The following is an 18,215-nucleotide window of genomic DNA, read 5'->3' as shown; positions in this document are numbered from 1 at the left end:
AATTTTAAAAAGCTATAAGAAGTGAAACAGTAAAAACAAAATTGGGAAACTAATATTATTGTCCAAGTGTTTTAGGAAGGAAGAATGTGGGATGCTTTCAAGTACATGGCATTCAGATGCAGGTGTGTCCTATCTGAGGCCTGTGGGCTGCATGTGTCACAGGACAGTTATGAATGCAGCCCAACACGTCTGTAGCTAAGAGTGTTGTAATAAGGTCAAAAGGTTTGACACCCCTGGTTTATTAGGGTTCTTGAAAAGGGTATCGACGTCATGGATTTACATGATCACAGGGTTTGACATCCCTGGTTTATTAGGGTTCTTGAAAAGGGTGTCGGTGTCATGGATTTACACGATCACAGGATTGCTAGCACAAATCTTGGTTTAGCTCAGCTTAGAGGCTCGTAAAGGAAGCTACTTCATTTACATGTAGTCTCTCTGAGCTTTCAGCTTAGGATCTGTGTGGGACACGTGTGTAATGGACCAGAAGAGAGACAATGGAAGCATATAGAATCCTCGAGTTAGGGAGGATTGATTGCTCTCTCTCTCTGAACAATAACTGTAATGAGGGTTAGAATTGAATGCTAAGGCCCTGAATACTCTGACCTTCTGCTGTTCTTTAGCATAACTCTGCTCTTTTCCAAAGGCTAGCCCTCACTGCCATGAATAAGTTTGAAGAGGCAGTTACAAGCTACCAGAAGGCATTGGATCTTGATCCTGAAAACGATTCCTATAAGTCAAATCTGAAGACAGCGGAGCAGAAGTTAAGAGAGGTGTCCAGTCCTGTAAGTTGTCTCTGTAGAACAGACCTTGTCACTCATCATTGGCTGACATCACAGTGGCTGGAATGAATCTCAGACCTGACTCTTTTACAGACAGGAACTGGGTTGAGCTTTGACATGGCTAGCTTGATAAATAACCCGGCATTCATCACCATGGTGAGTATCCTTTCTTTTTGATCTACGGCCTTCTGTCCATGTATATTTGTTCTCTTTCTCTGCCATTCTTTTTAGGGAGATGGAATTTTTCAATAGTTGCTGGAGTTGACACGTAGCTCTTGAGCCCAAGTGAATCTTCTGCCACCTCGGCCTCTCAAGGAACTGGGAGTGAAGGCTCCAGAGCCAGATTTTTTTTTTTTTAAGAAACAAATGCAGGGGTTTCCGGTGAGTGGCAGGTGTTCATGGTGGAGGCTAAGACAGGGGTGCTTCACGCTTCAACTTGAAGGAAGCCAGGGTGTTTTTAGAAAGCCCATACCTTCCTAAACTGGAATATAAAAGTTGGTGTTTGTATAAATATATACACTTTATAAGACAAAACTCATACTTTTCATTTTCATTAGATTGCCATTTCGCAAATATGAAGGTTTAAAAAAAAACACTGTCTTGGGTGGGTAAAGTGGCTCAGCAGATTACCCAGTGCTTGCTACATAGACCTGTGATCTGAGGTCTAATGGTGGAGACAAAGAACCGATTTCCACAGTTGCATTTTGACTTTTACACAAGCACTGGGCACGCGGACACAGACTCTCTCTCTTTCTCTTTCTCTCTCTCTCTCTGTCTCTCTCTGTTTCTGTATCTCTCTTTCTCTCAATTCATAAATAAATAAATGTAATTTAAAACCCCAAAGTTGGGGCTGGAGAGATAGCTCATCAGTTAAGAGCACTGACTGCTATTCCAAAGGTCCTGAGTTCAAGTCCCAGCACCCACATGGTGGCTCACAACCATCTGTAAAGAGATGTGACGCTCTCTTCTGGTGTGTTTGAAGACAGCTACAGTGTACTTAGATAAAATAAATCTTAAAAAAAAAAAAAACCCAAAGTTGTATAAAACTGGTCCTAGGAAGATATATCTATCAACTGCTGTCTGAGGATTTTGATTATAGCCATTAACCAAATTTACCCATTAATATTTCTGGCCTTGTTTTTGTCTTAAGAGTTGTTATGTTTTTAAAAACTGGCTCTTGTGCCCAGTTTTCTGAGGAACTGCCAGACTGATTTCCAGAGTGGTTGTACCAATTTGCAACCCCACCAGCAGTGGAGGAATGTTCCTCTTTTTCCAAATCCTTGCCAACACCTGCTGTCTCCTGAATTTTTAATCTTAGCCATTCTGACTGGTGTAAGGTGAAATCTCAGGGTTGTTTTGATTTGCATTTCCCTAATGACTAATGAAGTTGAGCATTTTTTAAGATGTTTCTCCGCCATCCAAAGTTCTTCCGGTGAAAATTCTTTGTTTAACTCTGTACCCCATTTTTTAATAGGGTTATTTGGTTTTCTGGGGCCTAACTTCTTGAGTTCTTTGTATATATTGGATATTAGCCCTCTATCTGATGTAGGGTTGGTGAAGATCTTTTCCCAATTTGTTGGTTGCCGATTTGTCCTTTTGATGGTGTTCTTTGCCTTACAGAAACTTTGTAATTTTATGAGGTCCCATTTGTCTATTCTTGATCTTAGAGCATACGCTATTGGTGTTCTGTTCAGGAACTTTCCCCTGTATCAATGTCCTCAAGGGTCTTCCCCAGTTTCTTTTCTATTAGCTTCAGAGTGTCTGGCTTTATGTGTAGGTCCTTGATCCATTTGGAGTTGAACACTCCTCCACTGCTGGTGGGGTTGCAAATTGGTACAACCACTCTGGAAATCAGTCTGGTGGTTCCTCAGAAAACTTGGCACATCACATCTGGAAGATCCTGCTATATCACTCCCGGGCATATACCCAGAGGATTCCTCAGCATGTAATAAGGATACATGTTCCACTATGTTCATAGCAGCCCTATTTATAATTGCCAGAATCTGGAAAGAACCCAGGTATCCCTCAACAGAAGAATGGATGCAAAAAATGTGGTATATATACACAATGGAGTACTATTCAGCTATTAGAAACAATGAATTCATGAAATTCTTAGGCAAATGGATGGAGCTGGAGAACATCATACTAAGTGAGGTAACCCAGTCTCAAAAGATGAATCATGGTATGTACTCACTAATAAGTGGATATTAACCTAGAAAACTGGAATACCCAAAACATAATCCATACATCAAATGAGGTACAAGAAGAATGGAGGAGTGGCCCCTTGTTTTGGAAAGACTCAGTATAGCAGTATAGGGCAAAACCCGAACAGGGAAGTGGGAAGGGGTGGGTGGGAGAACAGGGGGAGGGAAGGGGGCTTATGGGACTTTTGGGGAGTGGGGGGCCAGAAAAGGGGAATTCATATGAAATGTAAATAAAAAAATATATCGAATAAAAAAAAAACTGGCTCTCAATGTAGTCCAGGTTCAAACTTGCATCAAACTCAGTGTGTAGCTGAAGGTGACCTTGAATTTTTGCTCTTCGACCTCCTAAGTGCTGGGATTACAGGCATGCCCTATGTCAGCCAGTTTATGCAATGCTAGAGACCTGAATTCAGGACTTCATGCACCCTAGACAACCAAGCAACATCTCTAGGCTGTTTCTCAAACCAACAAAAATAACTTACAGTTCTTTGAAAAACAAACATGATTCAGTCCAGTATCTAGTGGGCATAGGGTGTTACCTGGGTCTACAGTGCCCTCGAGTTACTGACTGCATACTTTGTATGTAAGCATTCTGCTGCCTGGCATGTATGCAGTCCCTGCATATGGAAGGCTAAGGTCAACCTTGACTACACAGGAATTTGAGGCCAGCCTTGGCTATATGGTGAGACCCTATCTCAAAATAAAACCACATACATTCTACCATATACTGTGCTTCTGCAATGCAGGAATCAGTTCCTGTTCATCTTTGTTCAAGTCAATGTATTTTACAATCATTAAATCAAACCAAAAGACACAGTCTCTTATCAATTTGGTTGACTTTCTCACCTATTAGCTGGGAAATGTATAGTCCTTTGTAAGTCTCTGATACTTTAAAACCTGGCTTGCTCATTTCTAGGCCTCAGGTTATATTACTGTAATATAAAAATGGAATTTAGTTTCAGATTACACTTAGTCTGTAAGCTGCTATATAACAAAATACAGTGTGAGCACCCCTTGTGGGAGCTGCAAGACAGGAGGGTTAGAAGCACATCTTTGACTCTTAAGAACGGGCCAGCGGGCTTGTGGGTGGGCCTCAGCGTCAGAGTACTTGGATAGCATTCATGACAACTCTGCGTGATTTCCCGGCACTGTTATAATAAATACTTAAACAAAGTGAGAGCTGAGACTGTCGTTCAGTGTTAGGACATATGCGTGGTATTCAAGACACCCTGGGCTCAGCCCTCAGGCCTGCCAAAAACATGAAAATAGAAACTGATGAAAATTATAAAGAAGCTAAATAACAAAAGGACCGGCTTGATGCTTTAACATGGAGTTCTGAGCTCGGTCAGTCTGCCACTGTTACTCTGTGAAGGAAGCATGGGGACCTTCCTTCATCTCCAGCCTGCCTGAAAGGCCTGAGCTGGTCTCCACAGTACAGTCACTAGCATCTCTTTGGCAGTGTCTCTTAAGTTTGTTGCTTTTTTGTTTTTTTGTTTTTTGGATTTGTTTTTTCGAGAATGGGTTTCTCTGTGTAGTCCTGGCTGTCCTGGAGCTCACTCTGTAGACCAGGCTGGCCTCGAACTCAGAAATCCACCTGCCTCTGCCTCCCAGAGTGCTGGGATTACCGGTGTGTGCCACCACCACCTGGCTGTCTCTTAAGATTTAAAACTTTATAGTTTCAAAGTTTCGTTTTGCCTTTTGACTCATTGATCTGATCAGTAATGGCAATGCCCTCTGGTTATCCGTGTATCTATTGTAACTGTCTGTGATCTCATTGTCCCCATTGATTATAATTCTAGTACCTTCTCTCTTGAACCCTCCCATTTCCTTTGTATAGCACACTAAAATTCCACCCCGTGTTAGGGTGTGCATCGTGCATCCCTCCGCCCTTCCAACATCTTTGTAACATCCTCCCTAGGCATTACTGTCATTTTAATGGGCAATACTATTTTTCAATTATAGGCTGCAAGTTTAATGCAGAACCCTCAAGTTCAGCAGCTGTAAGTATAAAGGACTCCGTATGCCTTTTCCCTTCTCATTGCCGGGCTCCTAATTAAAGTGTATCAGCTCAGAATTGATAAAAATGCACTGAATTCCAGTCACTTGGACCCTTAAGATCAGCTTGCACATCTGACCCAGTCCCTTCGAAGATCTGACATATTTCACTGGTTTTTCCTTCCCATGAGGAATATATGCTGATCTCCATGGTTTGTCTCTTATTACCCTAGAATGTCAGGGATGATGACAAATGCCATCGGAGGACCTGCAGCTGGAGTTGGAGGCCTAACAGACCTGTCTAGCCTTATCCAAGCGTGAGTGCTTACCCTGCCTTGTGTCCTATTGAACTGGTAAGACAAGGTGACAAAAAGCAGCTTGGGGAGGAAAGGCTTCATTTCAGCTTATGGTTTATAGTCAGTCCATCGTGAAGGGAAGTCAGAGCAAGAACTCAAGGCAGGAACCTGGAGGCGGGAACGGAAGCAGAGACCACAGAGGGGTGCTGCTGCTCGCTGGCTTGTGTGCTGTGTCTCTCCCAGCTTGCTTTCTTGTACAGCCGAGGACTCCATCCAAGGGTGGTACCCCTTCCCGTGTGCTGGAGCCTCACACATTAATCATTATCAGAAAGATATTCCACACTTATCTGTAGGCCAATCTGATGGAGACAATTCCTCAGTTGATATTCTCTTTCCTTCCTTCCTTCCTTCCTTCCTTCCTTCCTTCCTTCCTTCCTTCCTTCCTTCCTTCCTTCCTTCCTTCCTTCCTTCCCTCCCTCCCTCCCTCCCTCCCTCCCTCCCTCCCTCCCTCTCTCCCTCCCTCCCTCCCTCTCTCCCTCTCTCTCTCTCTCTCTCTTGTCCTGGCTGTCCTGGAACTCATTCTGTAGACCAGGCTGGCTTCGGACTCAGAAATCCGCCTGCCTCTGCCTTCCAAGTGCTGGGATTAAAGGCATGCACCACCACCGCCCAGCACGATATTCTCTTTCTTGATGGGCTTAGGAGTGTGTCAAACTGGCAAAAAGCTAACCAGCACAAAGTTACTTAACAGCAACAAGCATGCCTTTGGTACCGTATAAAATTTCATTTTAATTGTTTCCAGTTAAAATGACTTGCCTAATCCAACATATGACATTTCTAAGAAGTTGATAAATTGAAGTCGCATTTCAAAGTGAAGGGTCCCTAGGAGGCAGAAGACCTGGGCTGTGGCCGGCTCTACATTCTTTTGGGGAAAATCATGCATGCTCACAGACTGTTTTTCCTCTCTCTATAGAATTTTCACATTCTAGCAGATCTCTAAAAGGAGTCATTAACAGTAAAAGTAGGCAGAACCCTGGTGTGGTGGTGTACACCTTTATTTCCAGTACTTGGGAAGCAGAGGCAGGTGGACCTTCTGTGAATTCCAGACTAACCAGTTCTACATGATGATACCCCATGGCAGCAAGCAAGCGAACAAACAAACAAAACAGAAACAAGAGTTAGTTTCCATCCATAACTGGTAACTGAGGAACACGTCTTAACTTCCTGAGGGCTCAGGACATCTTCTGAAGAGCTTAGTCTTTTGAGGTCCAGCTAAGTTTTTGTTGTTTTTAGTATGGATTTGGGGTCATGGGATGTCAATACTGTCATCTACACTTACAGAGGGTCCCTGGGATCTCAGGACTGTCATCTACACTTACAGAGGGTCCCTAAGGATTGATGCCCTGCTCACTGATACACACTCACCATGATCTCATATGGAAAGCAATTAATCCCTCAGTTTCATCAATGAGTTTATCTTTTTTTTTTAATTTTGTAAGCTTGAATAACTACTCTGGGATTTAAGTCATAGTCATATGTCTACTGAAAATATGTATCGATTACATGCAGATCCATATTTTAAAATCAGTTTTTTGACACATCGTCTTGCTATGTAGCCCATGTTGACTTCCAGTTTACGGTGATCTTCCTGAGTGTCCTGGGATTCCAAAATGGGCCACATACATGGTTTAAAATCACCCTTGCTTTAGTGGTAGAGCCCTCACTGGGTTTAGTCCCTAGCACCACAAAAGTAAAGAAGTACACTGAGTTTTAAGGTCAGGTTGTGTGTTACATTATTAATGTTCGGAACACTTAGGAAATCAGACCAGCTTCTGGGGCACTTATAAACTGACTCCACACACGTAAGCACATTACTGTCCATCGGAATTGCCCAAGACATTGCATTTTGAATATGTATCTGATTGCCCCATCAAGTTTATAGGAAGCCACAGTTCCAGTTTCTAATCTGTTCTTAAAACCAATCACCACCTAGGATGTTAAATTTTTAGAGCGATCCTTAAGTGGCGTGATTATCATGCTTAATACATGTAATTGAGGTCACAAACTGAGGAATTTGTGATAAACTTATTTTATTGTAACTTAAAGGACCATCTCATTAGAGTTTAAAGGGAAAAAAAAAAACCAGGACAGGCAAGCTATAACTCTGAGCCGATGCCCAGAGAAGAATGGAAAAGAGAAGGAAAAATTAGAACAAAAATCCAAACAAACAAATGACCCGCCCCTTACCCCCCCCCCCCCCCCCCCGCAAAAAACCCCATTGCTGTTTGCGCTAAGCCAGCATGGAGGTCAGCCACATGGCAGAAACACCACAGGCAAATGGCGGAGAATCCAGCTTCAGAGAAAGACTACGGAAGTCCAGAGTAACAGACAAATTCTGCATAGTTTCTGACCAGCATCCAAATGAAAGAGGCAGAAACAAAAGGAGTTTCATCAGGACTCAGAAAAGTGAGCAGACCCAGGAGCCTCAATGGTAGCTTTTATAGACTGTCTAAACTCTTTATTCTTCATAGAGTTAGAAAGAGCAATTCTCTCAAAATTCTCAAAATCACAGGTCCTTGATGGAGGAGAAGGAAAAGGGATTGAAGGAGCTGAGGGAACTTTCCAGTAATAGCCCTACTATTCAATAAATATACTCTGTACTAAGTCTAATATACAAATATGATGATAAAAGTTTTAAAATGGATGGACCCTTGTCCCAAGGCTGTGTTCGCCCTTAACAAGGCTACTTACTGATCACTGCTTTCCAAAGGAGTCTATAATTATGTTCAAGTCTGCTTGAACAGACTTGAATCCATAATCCTGGGTCTGCTTACTTTCCCTCCCATGGAAGGAACGACAGTGTCAACAGGCCAGACCCCGGAGGGATCCCAGGGACTGGACCACCAACCAAAGAATACACATGGAGGGACCCAGGGTGCTAGTCCAATATGTGGCAGAGGATGACCTTGTTGGACATCAGTGGGAGGAGAGGCCCTTGAGCCTGAGGATGTTTGATGCCCTAGTGTTGGGGAATGTTTGGGCAGGAAGAGGGGAGAGGGTGGGGGGCACACCCTCATAGAGGCAGGAGCAGGGGAGGATTGGGTTTCTGGAGGGGAGACCTGGAAAGGGGAAAACATTTGAAATGTAAATAAAGAAAATATTCAATAAAACAAACCAACAAAAATGAACTATACCCAAGGAACAATACTAACAGCTGACCTTTGACCTCCACATGTGCACTTGTCCTTGTGCAAAAGAAGACACATGAAATGTACACAAACACACACCATACACATACCCCATGTGAACTCTCTGCCCTGTAATCATGCTATGTGGAAGAGTGGTAATATGGCTCTAAAACATGTGTTCATAAGGAAAATTCCCTTTGAGAGTCCTACAGCACCTCTAGTTCAAGAGTATTCTGTGACTGTAAAGCCCCCAGTTCATTCTGCTTTTGTCCTGCAGGGGGCAGCAGTTTGCGCAGCAGATACAACAACAGAATCCTGAACTCATAGAGCAGCTGAGAAATCACATCCGGAGCAGATCCTTCAGCAGCAGCACCGAGGAACACTCCTGACTTGACCGGGACCCTCGCCCCAGTACAAACATTCAGACATGTACACCTGTAGATAATAGCCAAAAACAAAGTAACAAAAACCACCCTATACAATGTCTGAAAATAACAAGGAAGTCTCCTGTGTAAACCTGAGAGAATACATCTGTTTAGATAATAGTTTACCACAAGCAGACTTGAACATAATTACAGACTCCTTTGGAAAGCAGTGATCAGTAAGTAGCTTTGTTAAGGGCGAACACAGCCCTGGGACAAGGGTCCATCCATTTTAAAACTTTTATCATCATATTTGTATATTAGACTTAGTACAGAGTATATTTATTGAATAGTAGGGCTATTTATTGGAAAGTTCTTAAGCTGCAGGTTTGCCTAGGCAGTGGTCTCGAGAGGGGCGATGCTGGTTTAGAAGAAATGTGCTCGGCAGCACATCTGGAGAGACGCATGGCATGTGCTACCATCAGCGACACATGTCTATCACAAGTGATGCTCTGAAGATACTGTGAATGTATAGAAAGCAAAGGTAGTATGCTCAGGTTTTCTGCATAGATTTTTTAACTAATCTTGTCTGTAGCTTTGTGTTGATAGCATTCGCATGGCCAGTTAAGTACATACTTAAACATACTTAGAAATCCTTCACGATGCCGGTCAGGTCAGTGACAGAACTGCTTCATTGAATTGTCACAGCTTAACTGTCACAATTTCATTGCTGGTAAACTTACCTAGGGCACTATCTAATTACATTTAAAGAAGCCACTGACGTGTCCCCAGATTATGGGATTCCTAAGTGGAATTTAATTATGTGCCCATCAAAGACAACGACGACGACGACTACGACGATGATGATTGTCTTTACCTTACCATTATTTGATGGCTAACAGAAGCCTCTATCCCTAACACTGTTCATGTGTGTTATCCTTTGGTGCAGTTTGGCTTGGCATGTCAGTTCTTATGCTTAACTTTAATTTATTGCAATTTAAATGTAACAGGAGACTTCAAATATCCTATTTTCAGTTGGATGCCACACTATGCATCTGGCATGTGGTCAGCAGGAAGAAATGACATGATATTAATGGGGGGACTCTCGGTGCACTGACGGACGAGAAAGCTCATTTCAAACGGAATTGCCTTATTAATCAAAATCTTGGTTGAATGGGGCTGAAGTGTAATTACAAGTGCTGAGGGAAAGGTGAAAAAGGAAGCAGTTTAAAATTGATGAGGGGGTGGGGCCTTCCCATACTGTTCGCAAAGCTGTGTGTTTAGTATCTTGAGGTTTCAAAACTAACCTTTTCTTATTTTGCCTTTTCTGAGACAGTGGTTCTGTAATTTCACTATAAACATCAAGTGATGGGAAATTAATTCTAAATTCAGGTTTAGGGTTATATCATCCTGCTTGGAATCCCCATTTTAAGCAGTACACTGTGCAGTTAGGACTCAACTTTAGAATAAAAGGTCAGAGGTAACAGGTAATTTATTGCCAGCTGGCACCTGCTCAGGCTCACTTGGGACAAACAAAACACAGTTCTGGAGAGAGCAGGGCTTAAATAGGAGGGCCTCTGACGAACTGTGCTGTGGAAGCTCATTCAGCATCTTTACAGGGAGAAGCACTCATTGGTTCCATAAAAGTTCAAACTATAATCAAAGAAAATGAAAAATTGACACTTAAGTAAAAACCAGTCATTCAATGTTGATAATCCTAGAATGTGCTTTTAATTCAATAAAATTGGTGAATCCTTGGTGTATCAACTAGGAAAGAGGAAATACAAACGGGCAGTACGAGAGAGATGAAAATGCCCGAGTGCTGTCTGAGACCAGGGTTCTCATCGTCACTGCATTAGAAAGGAAACAGATGGGAACAAAGAGCAGATGTACCACTGAACAGATCCTGGAGCTGATAAAGGAAACCAGGATGACTGGGAGCACGGTCGGTCAGTCGTGCTTGCCCAGCACATGTGAAGGAAGCCCTGGCTCACCCCTTCCCTAGCACTGCAACAGGCATGGTGGTGTGCACCTGGAGTCCCAGCACGCGAGAGGTAGTCAGGACCAGGTAGCATCACTCTTGGCTACACAGTAAGATGCTAGCCTGGGCTACATGCTAGCCTGGGCTACATGAACCCTGTCTCAGAAACAAAAATCAAAACCCAAAACACCCCAGTAGAAAACAAAACCTAACAACCCAAACAACAACAAAACGGACAATTAGAAAACCTCATGGCTTGCTCTAGATTTCTGTATTTAGCAAATTTGGGAAACAAATCTTTGTGAGGAAGCTAAGCTGAATAGGCCTGTCTCTGTTAAAAAATTCAGTACCTTCCAGGAAAAAAAAAATAAGGCTCAGATGATTTCAGAGGTCTTAGGAGAGAATATCCATTCTCTATAACTCTTGCAAAACAGACAAGGAAGAAACAGTCCCCAACTCATTTGAGCAGTCATACTCTGGCAAGAATTAACAGTTTGAACACTATCTTCATGTGCTAATGCAGTTCTTATGTGAAATACAGAAACCAGTGGATCTTCCACTTCAAGGATCTATTTTGTTTCTTTGGGAAGGAATAGACACAGAAGTTGCCTCCCACTTCCATAGATTTTCTTTATATTCAGGACACCCTTTACTCTTCAGGTTTGCCCATCACATTGGAATCATCACACTGTAAGCTATTTCAAGAATTTTTTGGTATGGTCTGATTGAGCTAGCTGTCTTAAAAGTTTAAGATACTTCCCCAGCATTCTTGTCTAGGAAATGCACTTGCTAAGAGAAACAGGGCATTGAATACTTCCATAAGTTCTAATTAGTGATGCCTGACTTCCATGAACCCATTTCACTGGAGTAGCTGAAGCTGTTACCGTGCTATGCAAAACCCAACATGTCCTTTTTATGGAAATGGAATTTTCATTTACTGTATCAAATCATCAATCTAGTTTTTATAATAGTTGACTCAGATCCTTTATAAGATGGCATTATCTATCCTTTATTTAAAGTACGAATAATACACAGCTATGTTGTTTATACACAGAAGAGACTTTGTAACTCGAAGAATATAGCAGAATATGTTGTACATTCTGACTGAATGAAACAGTGGTTCAGTCACAAGAGGATGCTGATAAATATGACTTGACCAGTCTGTCATCCTAAAGGAACGGACCTCAGTTCTTACTGCTTGTATTTCATTTTGCACACATTCATCAATCATGACTAATGTGAGGGGCAAGTCTTCTAAATATACCTTTCATTTTGGACCAAACAATTTGTCATGGCAATAAATAATTATGCATTTAAGAAAACAGGTTTTGTCTTTGAATTAATGCAGTCCTCCATTGTAATGAGTTATATAATTTTTAGAACTATTTATTTATTTAATGTATGAATACACTGTTGCTGTCTTCAGACACACCAGAAGAGGGCAGTAGAACCCGTTACATATGGTTGTGAGCCACCATGTGGTTGCTGGGAAATGAACTTGTGACCACTGGAAGAGCAGTTAGCACTCTTAACCTCTGAGCCATCTCTCCAGCTCCTGAATGGTTGTAATTAAATGGACAAATAAACCTTGTATATTAGTACATGTTAGAGAGTTAAGAATCAGATATAAAGTTGGAATCATTTAAATGTGTATTAGGAAAATAAGCTCTTTATTCTTCAGTGGGGAAAACCCCCGGAGTCTTTGAGTTAAAGCTAGATAATTACTCAATTGTTGAAAGTTAAATGAGTCCATCAATCCTGGCCCGCTCCTGAGTGTCTGTTAATGTGTGTTGGTATGTATACGCTAAGACAGACATGCACCCATACAACGATTTTGAAAACAACTAAAAATGTTTATCCTGTGTGAGTCAGGAAATAATCAGGTTGCAGGAAGGGTACCTGAATTGTTTTAAACAGGCCCTTCTTTTATTGACTAAGCACCTAGGAAAGAGCCTGTAGTTAACTATATTTAGTTTAACTAAATCTCTACATTAAGTATTATGAAAATTTGATAATCCTAAAACAAATGGTGTCTCCCAGACAGAGTTAGCATGCCGCCTAGGGGCCTTGGCAAGCAGGTGCCATCAACCATGGATACACCTGCTAGTCTGCTCAGATGGCAGGATTCATCTGTCCACAGAGCGTCAGACATCTGATACCTGGCCCTTTACAAAAAGCTTTGCTGACTGCTTTTTATATACTTGTTGGACAAAAAGCCTCAAAGATGAGCTTGTTGGAAACAAAATATGACAGTTATCTTAAAGGACACAAAATACGTTAATTCACAAGATAAAACTACTGTTTTTTACAACAAACATTTAATATTTAACTGCTTTACAGGAAACAAATTTAAATAACATATACTTATTTTTGCTACTGATCATTGCACAAGGCTGACAAAATACAGAGAGCATTTCTGTGGTGACACAAGAAGTCTGACATTAGGGCTTCCTTCAGGCTTCCACGGCTGCCGAGACCACGCAGACTTGCGCGATGTCATCATACTCGTATGTTCTCTTTAAAAATGTGTCAGTGAGTCTTAAACCAGAGACACTCTAGAAAGAGAGAGAGAGAGAGAGGGTGAATGAGATGCCCCTCAGTGTTCACTCATTGATAATTACCATGGGAAACACAGCCATCGGAAATGATGACTTATCCCACCCTAATGAAATTACTTGACAGAGGACGTACTTGGAGCCCCTGCACGGAGGACAGGAGCGTCAGGGCCAGGCAGAGCGAGGAGCTGGGGTGCAGCTTCCCCAGCTGTCTTCCTGAAATCCCACACCAGTGGACAGAGCTGGTGTCGCACATCTCCAGCACCAGGTCCATCGTCCTCTCACTGCTGAAGCAATCAGAAACCAGGATAAATCTGTTTATTTCCTACGCAGATACCATCACATTCCTTCTGGTTTTTCAGTAAGTTTACTTTCTGGGTGTCCAGGAGAATAAGAACCAGAAAGAGTGGAAAACTGAACATGTCATTATTCAGCCTAAGATAGAATGAAGGAGGGAGGAACCTTTTGGGAGTTAAAAGTAGATGGATCAGAAGTTTGAGGCCAGCCTCAGCTACATAGCAAGTGTGAGGCCAGCCTGGGCTATAAAGAGGTACTGTCCCAGAAAGCAAAACAACCCAAAAGTCATGATAAGGAAAATGAAGGGACAGCGTCGTCCAGGGTCACAGCAGCCGCACACCCACTGGCTGCTGAGGTGGTGTTCCAGTTGTTAGTGCTCGTGGGCTCCCTGCCGCTGCAGTCGCTGGCCTCGCCTTTTCTCTAGACTCAGGCATCTGAATCTTGCCTTCCTGCTGTGTCTCTTACCCATTCTACTGAGAACTCCACAGAAAAGGACAGCCAATGTCTGCTTAGTCCTTTTCATGGAAGAAATAACTTGTTGTTTTAGTATGTGGCTAACTTAGGAAGTGACTGACAGGACCCTGAGAGGAAGCCCTTCGGGCTTGCTCACGGCACTCCCTCACAAGCTTGCTGGGCATTTTCAAAGTGTGTGTGCCACTGAGCTAGCAGGCTCAGAACAGATTTCTAGTTTCTCCTTTACTTTTGGTTCCTCAGCTTCTGTGTGCTTTAGGATTTGGTTCCTATTTCAATATTTACTTAGGATTTAACTTACATATTGAATATTTGCTTTTACATGTTTCTATCTCCCTAACGATTAGAAATGCTCTTTGTGTTAGAGACCATTTTAGATGCACAACATGATTTTCTCAGTCAGTTCTATAATGTATTACGTATTTCCCGTACCCATGTGTTTTGCATGTGTGCTACGTGCGGGTGTGCATGTGCCACGCTGTGCACATGGAGGTCAGTGCAGAGCTGGTCTTCTATTACTCTTCAGTCACTCTACCAGATGGGTTCTGGGATTCGAACTCAGGTCTTCATGCTTAGCAGCAAGTGCTGTAACCCACTAAGCCAGCTCACTCCTAAGACTGAGTCTCTAGTACTCTGGACTGCCCGCACACTCTCTTGGTAGATGAAGATGGCCTTGAACTTTTGGGTCTCTTTCCTTTGTTTCGCAAGTGCTGGTATTACAAGCACTGGCTAGAGATCAAAATCAGGGCATTGCAGGACTTAGGAAGACACTCACCAACTGGGCCACACCCACACTCTCCCTTCTCCTCTGCTGTAATGTGCATGTTGTATGTTGGTATGTACATGTGTGTAGACTGGATTTTTATACATGAGGAAATTGGAACTCTTAAGTATGCCAGGCGGTGGTGGCGCACACCTGTAATCCCAGCACTCTGGGAGGCAGAAGCAGGCGGATTTCTGAGTTCGAGGCCAGCCTGGTCTACAGAGTGAGTTCCAGGACAGCCAGGGCTATACAGAGAAACCCTGTCTTGAAAAAACCAAATCCAAAAACACCCAAAAAAAAAAAGAAACTCTTAAGTAAGTTAGAAAACCTAGTTGAATCATCATTTCATTAAAATGAACATCAAAAAATTAATTAAAAACATTTACAATACTTTGTTAGTCAGTGAGCTTATTTCAAACACTCAAAACCCTCGAAACTAAAATCCCCTGGACATACCCTATATTTGCATATCTTTGCCTGAATGTTCACAGAGATTTTATAATTTGCAAGCACGGTATATAAAAGCTGTGAATAATTCCCAGTCCAGTCAGAGATGACAAGGATGCTACCACAAAACTAATCTCAAATTTTCTGTGAAGTGTGAGGGTGTGGGAGTGCAGCTCAGTTGGTGGCATTTCCCTAGCTCCCACAAGGCCCTGGGTTTGGCCCCAGTCTTCATCAAGAGCATGGTGGTGCGGACCTGCACTTCTACCTACACCTGGGAGGGGGAGGAAGGTCAAGGTGGGCCTGAGCTTCAGAGAAGCAGTGTCAGCCTGCGTCAGAGACACTGTCTCACAAACAACTGTAGCCGTGAGTGTAGCTTATGTGTGTAGCGTCCTAAGAATCAGGCTTGTCTGTATATGAAGGCTAGTTCCTATTTCCTTAAAACTCAGGGTTTGACTGAATATGAGATTGAAGTGATTACGCAGTATTCTGGAAGAGCTGCAGTTCATCACTGTAATACTACTGCGATTCCCAAACTCACGGTATACTGCAAATGATATAAGAACTAGCAACATGACTTGGCTGGGATGTAATTCTAGGCTTTATGTCCTTTAAGTTATATATCCTTTGCTTCTTCTGTTGCCTGCCAACACTGCTTAGCAGCTGGGCATGGTGGTGGACGCCTTTCATCCCATCACTCCGAGACACAGGCTACCGGAGCTCTAGGAACTTGACATCAGCCTGGTCTACATAGTAGTTGCAGGCAAGCAACGATACACAGGGAGACCTTGTCTCAAAAACACAACAGAAAACTTCAGTCTGCATTCTCATCACTCAGAAGGGTAAGAAGATGGCAAGGGCAGGGTCAGCCTAGGCTACGTAACAAAACTGTCTTAGAACATTACCAAAGAAAATAGGCAAAAGATGAAAAAATCAGAATCAATTTCTAACCTATAAGTACCTCTTGTTTTAAGTTTACACCCATGTTTTGTCTTAATATTAAAGATACATTCCATTATCAGAGAAATGTATCTGACTGTTCTTAACCTATCATCCCATAAGAACCTGCTGGCTCATTCTTTAGTACTATGAAATGTGAAGGAAGTATAAACAGATGCCCATCGCCACGCATTGGCATTACCTGCAGTTTGTGATTTTACAGGTAATATGGAATGGTTCTTCTAGGTTTACAGTATCTGGGATGGCCTCTAAAGACAGCCTGACATCTCCATAACCTGGAGCCTGTGGGAAAAAAAGTAACAGTAAAAATACATAATTAAAAAAACCTTTCAGTGTTACTGAAGGAATCTGCACCTACTCAACAGACACCACTGGCCTTCTGAGAACACACTGCTGCTCTGGCCCAGCCTCCCACTCCAGCCTCTTTTGCTGTGACCTCAGCTAGAAGGACCCTGCAGGCCTGGACTATTTTTGTTACAATTACTCCAGACTCAGTAGAACTAATATGAATTTTGCCACTAGACAAGAAATGAGTTAGGATTCAGGGGTTCTGATCTGAAAATGTTGTCCAGTTATAGACCAGCCAGGGCCACACTCGAAACAACAGAAGTGTGGACTGAGTTGGTAAATCCGTAATTCTACAAAGTTCAGGACATCTCCCAGAACACCTCAATGTAATGAGCATGAAATGCACAGTGAACATGCATTAGGAGAGATAAGAATAACTCATATCTTAAGTCCTGTTTGGTAAAATTAACATCATCATCATCATCATCATCAACAAAAACAACAACAACAACAAAACGAAATAGACAAAAAACTTACATACTAAAGAGACTAACATCCAAACATTTTCCATTAATCTCAGTGCAAGTTTTCTATCTATGGATCTACACAACTATTAGTATTTTCTAGAAACGAGTGACTCCTGGCCTCTGCTTTTTAGTGCTGAGGGGTAAGGCTCACCTGCCCTGTCACACCAACCCTGCATGGTGTTTTCTGGACTTACCATCCTCTGGAGCTGGCTGGTCTGTAACCGTCCCCTTTCACCTAGATTTGTTTTCCACACTATATCCAGTTTCCCAATCACTGTCACTCCCTTGATGATGCCGGCTTTTTCTGCAAATTCCTTCTTGGGCTTTAGGCAGTACAAGTATTGGCGTGTATCCATTGGCTGCAAATATCCTCTGGACCCAAATGTAGATACACTGGCCAGTGTAGAAATAGACAGAAAAATGTATTAAGTATCTTTCCGAAGGCAACAGTATTCATACGGTTAATTCTTTTGACTAGGAAATGGGTGATTTGCTGCCCAGATATCTAGGAGTAGTCAGAGTTCAACCCAAATAAAAAGAACTGTCTGCCTAGTGAGACAGTGGGTTCGAAGAGCTTGGGCAACTTACTAAGACTGTCTCAAATAGCAAGTGAAAAAGAAGCTGTGCTAGCTCAGTGATTGGCACTTGCCTAGCATGTGAGGCGCTGGCTCAGTCCCCAGTACTCCCTCCACAAAAAAGGAAGAAAGGGAAGGACAGAGAGACCAGCTGAAGCACAGAGTGCTGCTTCTGTTTCTTTGTGTGTATGTAGCTGGGGTCAGAAGCCAGACTGCTGCACCTGCTAGGCAAGTGCTACCCCATTTATCTCATTGCCACCCTTGAGACACCCTGCTCGAACTCAAGCAATTGCTTTCCAAATGAAGGAAGAATGGAAACCTGTTTTCTCAGCTAAAGTGAAGGAGATCATCAACTTTTCTATATCTAACCACCTTATGAGGATGTTATTACTAAGAAAATCAGCTACACCATTCAGCTATTACTTCCTCATCCACAGTAATGACACATTCATTTGTCCCTTATCTTCCAAAATAGCAAGACATATATACTTTTCATAAAATCAATAAAACCATCTGCTCTGATGCCGAATTCT

At 42.5% G+C, this 18,215-nt stretch overlaps 2 protein-coding genes across 5 annotated transcripts in view; one reads left to right on the top strand and one right to left on the bottom strand.

The window, feature by feature from the left end:
* Positions 1 to 13,080, top strand: part of Sgtb (small glutamine rich tetratricopeptide repeat co-chaperone beta) — a 35,402-nt gene extending 22,322 nt beyond the window's left edge. The window contains exons 7-11 of the mRNA XM_052159362.1: positions 644 to 782; positions 873 to 935; positions 4,946 to 4,983; positions 5,212 to 5,295; positions 8,737 to 13,080. Coding sequence (XP_052015322.1) covers positions 644 to 782; positions 873 to 935; positions 4,946 to 4,983; positions 5,212 to 5,295; positions 8,737 to 8,848 — 436 coding nt within the window. The 3' untranslated portion in view covers positions 8,849 to 13,080. The remainder of the gene's footprint in view (positions 1 to 643; positions 783 to 872; positions 936 to 4,945; positions 4,984 to 5,211; positions 5,296 to 8,736) is intronic.
* A 21-nt stretch (positions 13,081 to 13,101) lies between these two features.
* The window catches only part of Trappc13 (trafficking protein particle complex subunit 13), a 32,913-nt gene continuing 27,799 nt past the window's right edge, over positions 13,102 to 18,215 (bottom strand). For 2 of the 4 annotated variants that reach the window (XM_052159358.1, XM_052159360.1), the window contains 4 exons: positions 17,302 to 17,500; positions 16,474 to 16,574; positions 13,494 to 13,644; positions 13,102 to 13,357 (listed from right to left, as the gene is read on the bottom strand). In XM_052159358.1, the coding sequence (XP_052015318.1) occupies positions 13,256 to 13,357; positions 13,494 to 13,644; positions 16,474 to 16,574; positions 17,302 to 17,500 (553 nt within the window). In that variant the 3' untranslated portion in view covers positions 13,102 to 13,255. The remainder of the gene's footprint in view (positions 13,358 to 13,493; positions 13,645 to 16,473; positions 16,575 to 17,301; positions 17,501 to 18,215) is intronic. The other 2 variants (XM_052159359.1, XM_052159361.1) reach the window with 1 other exon arrangement.

The sequence above is a fragment of the Apodemus sylvaticus genome, chromosome 16 (genome assembly GCF_947179515.1).
Source record: "Apodemus sylvaticus chromosome 16, mApoSyl1.1, whole genome shotgun sequence".
Lineage (NCBI taxonomy): Eukaryota > Metazoa > Chordata > Mammalia > Rodentia > Muridae > Apodemus > Apodemus sylvaticus.
The sequence above is the reverse complement of the archived record's forward strand: the minus strand, read 5'-3'. Positions and strand labels throughout refer to the sequence as shown.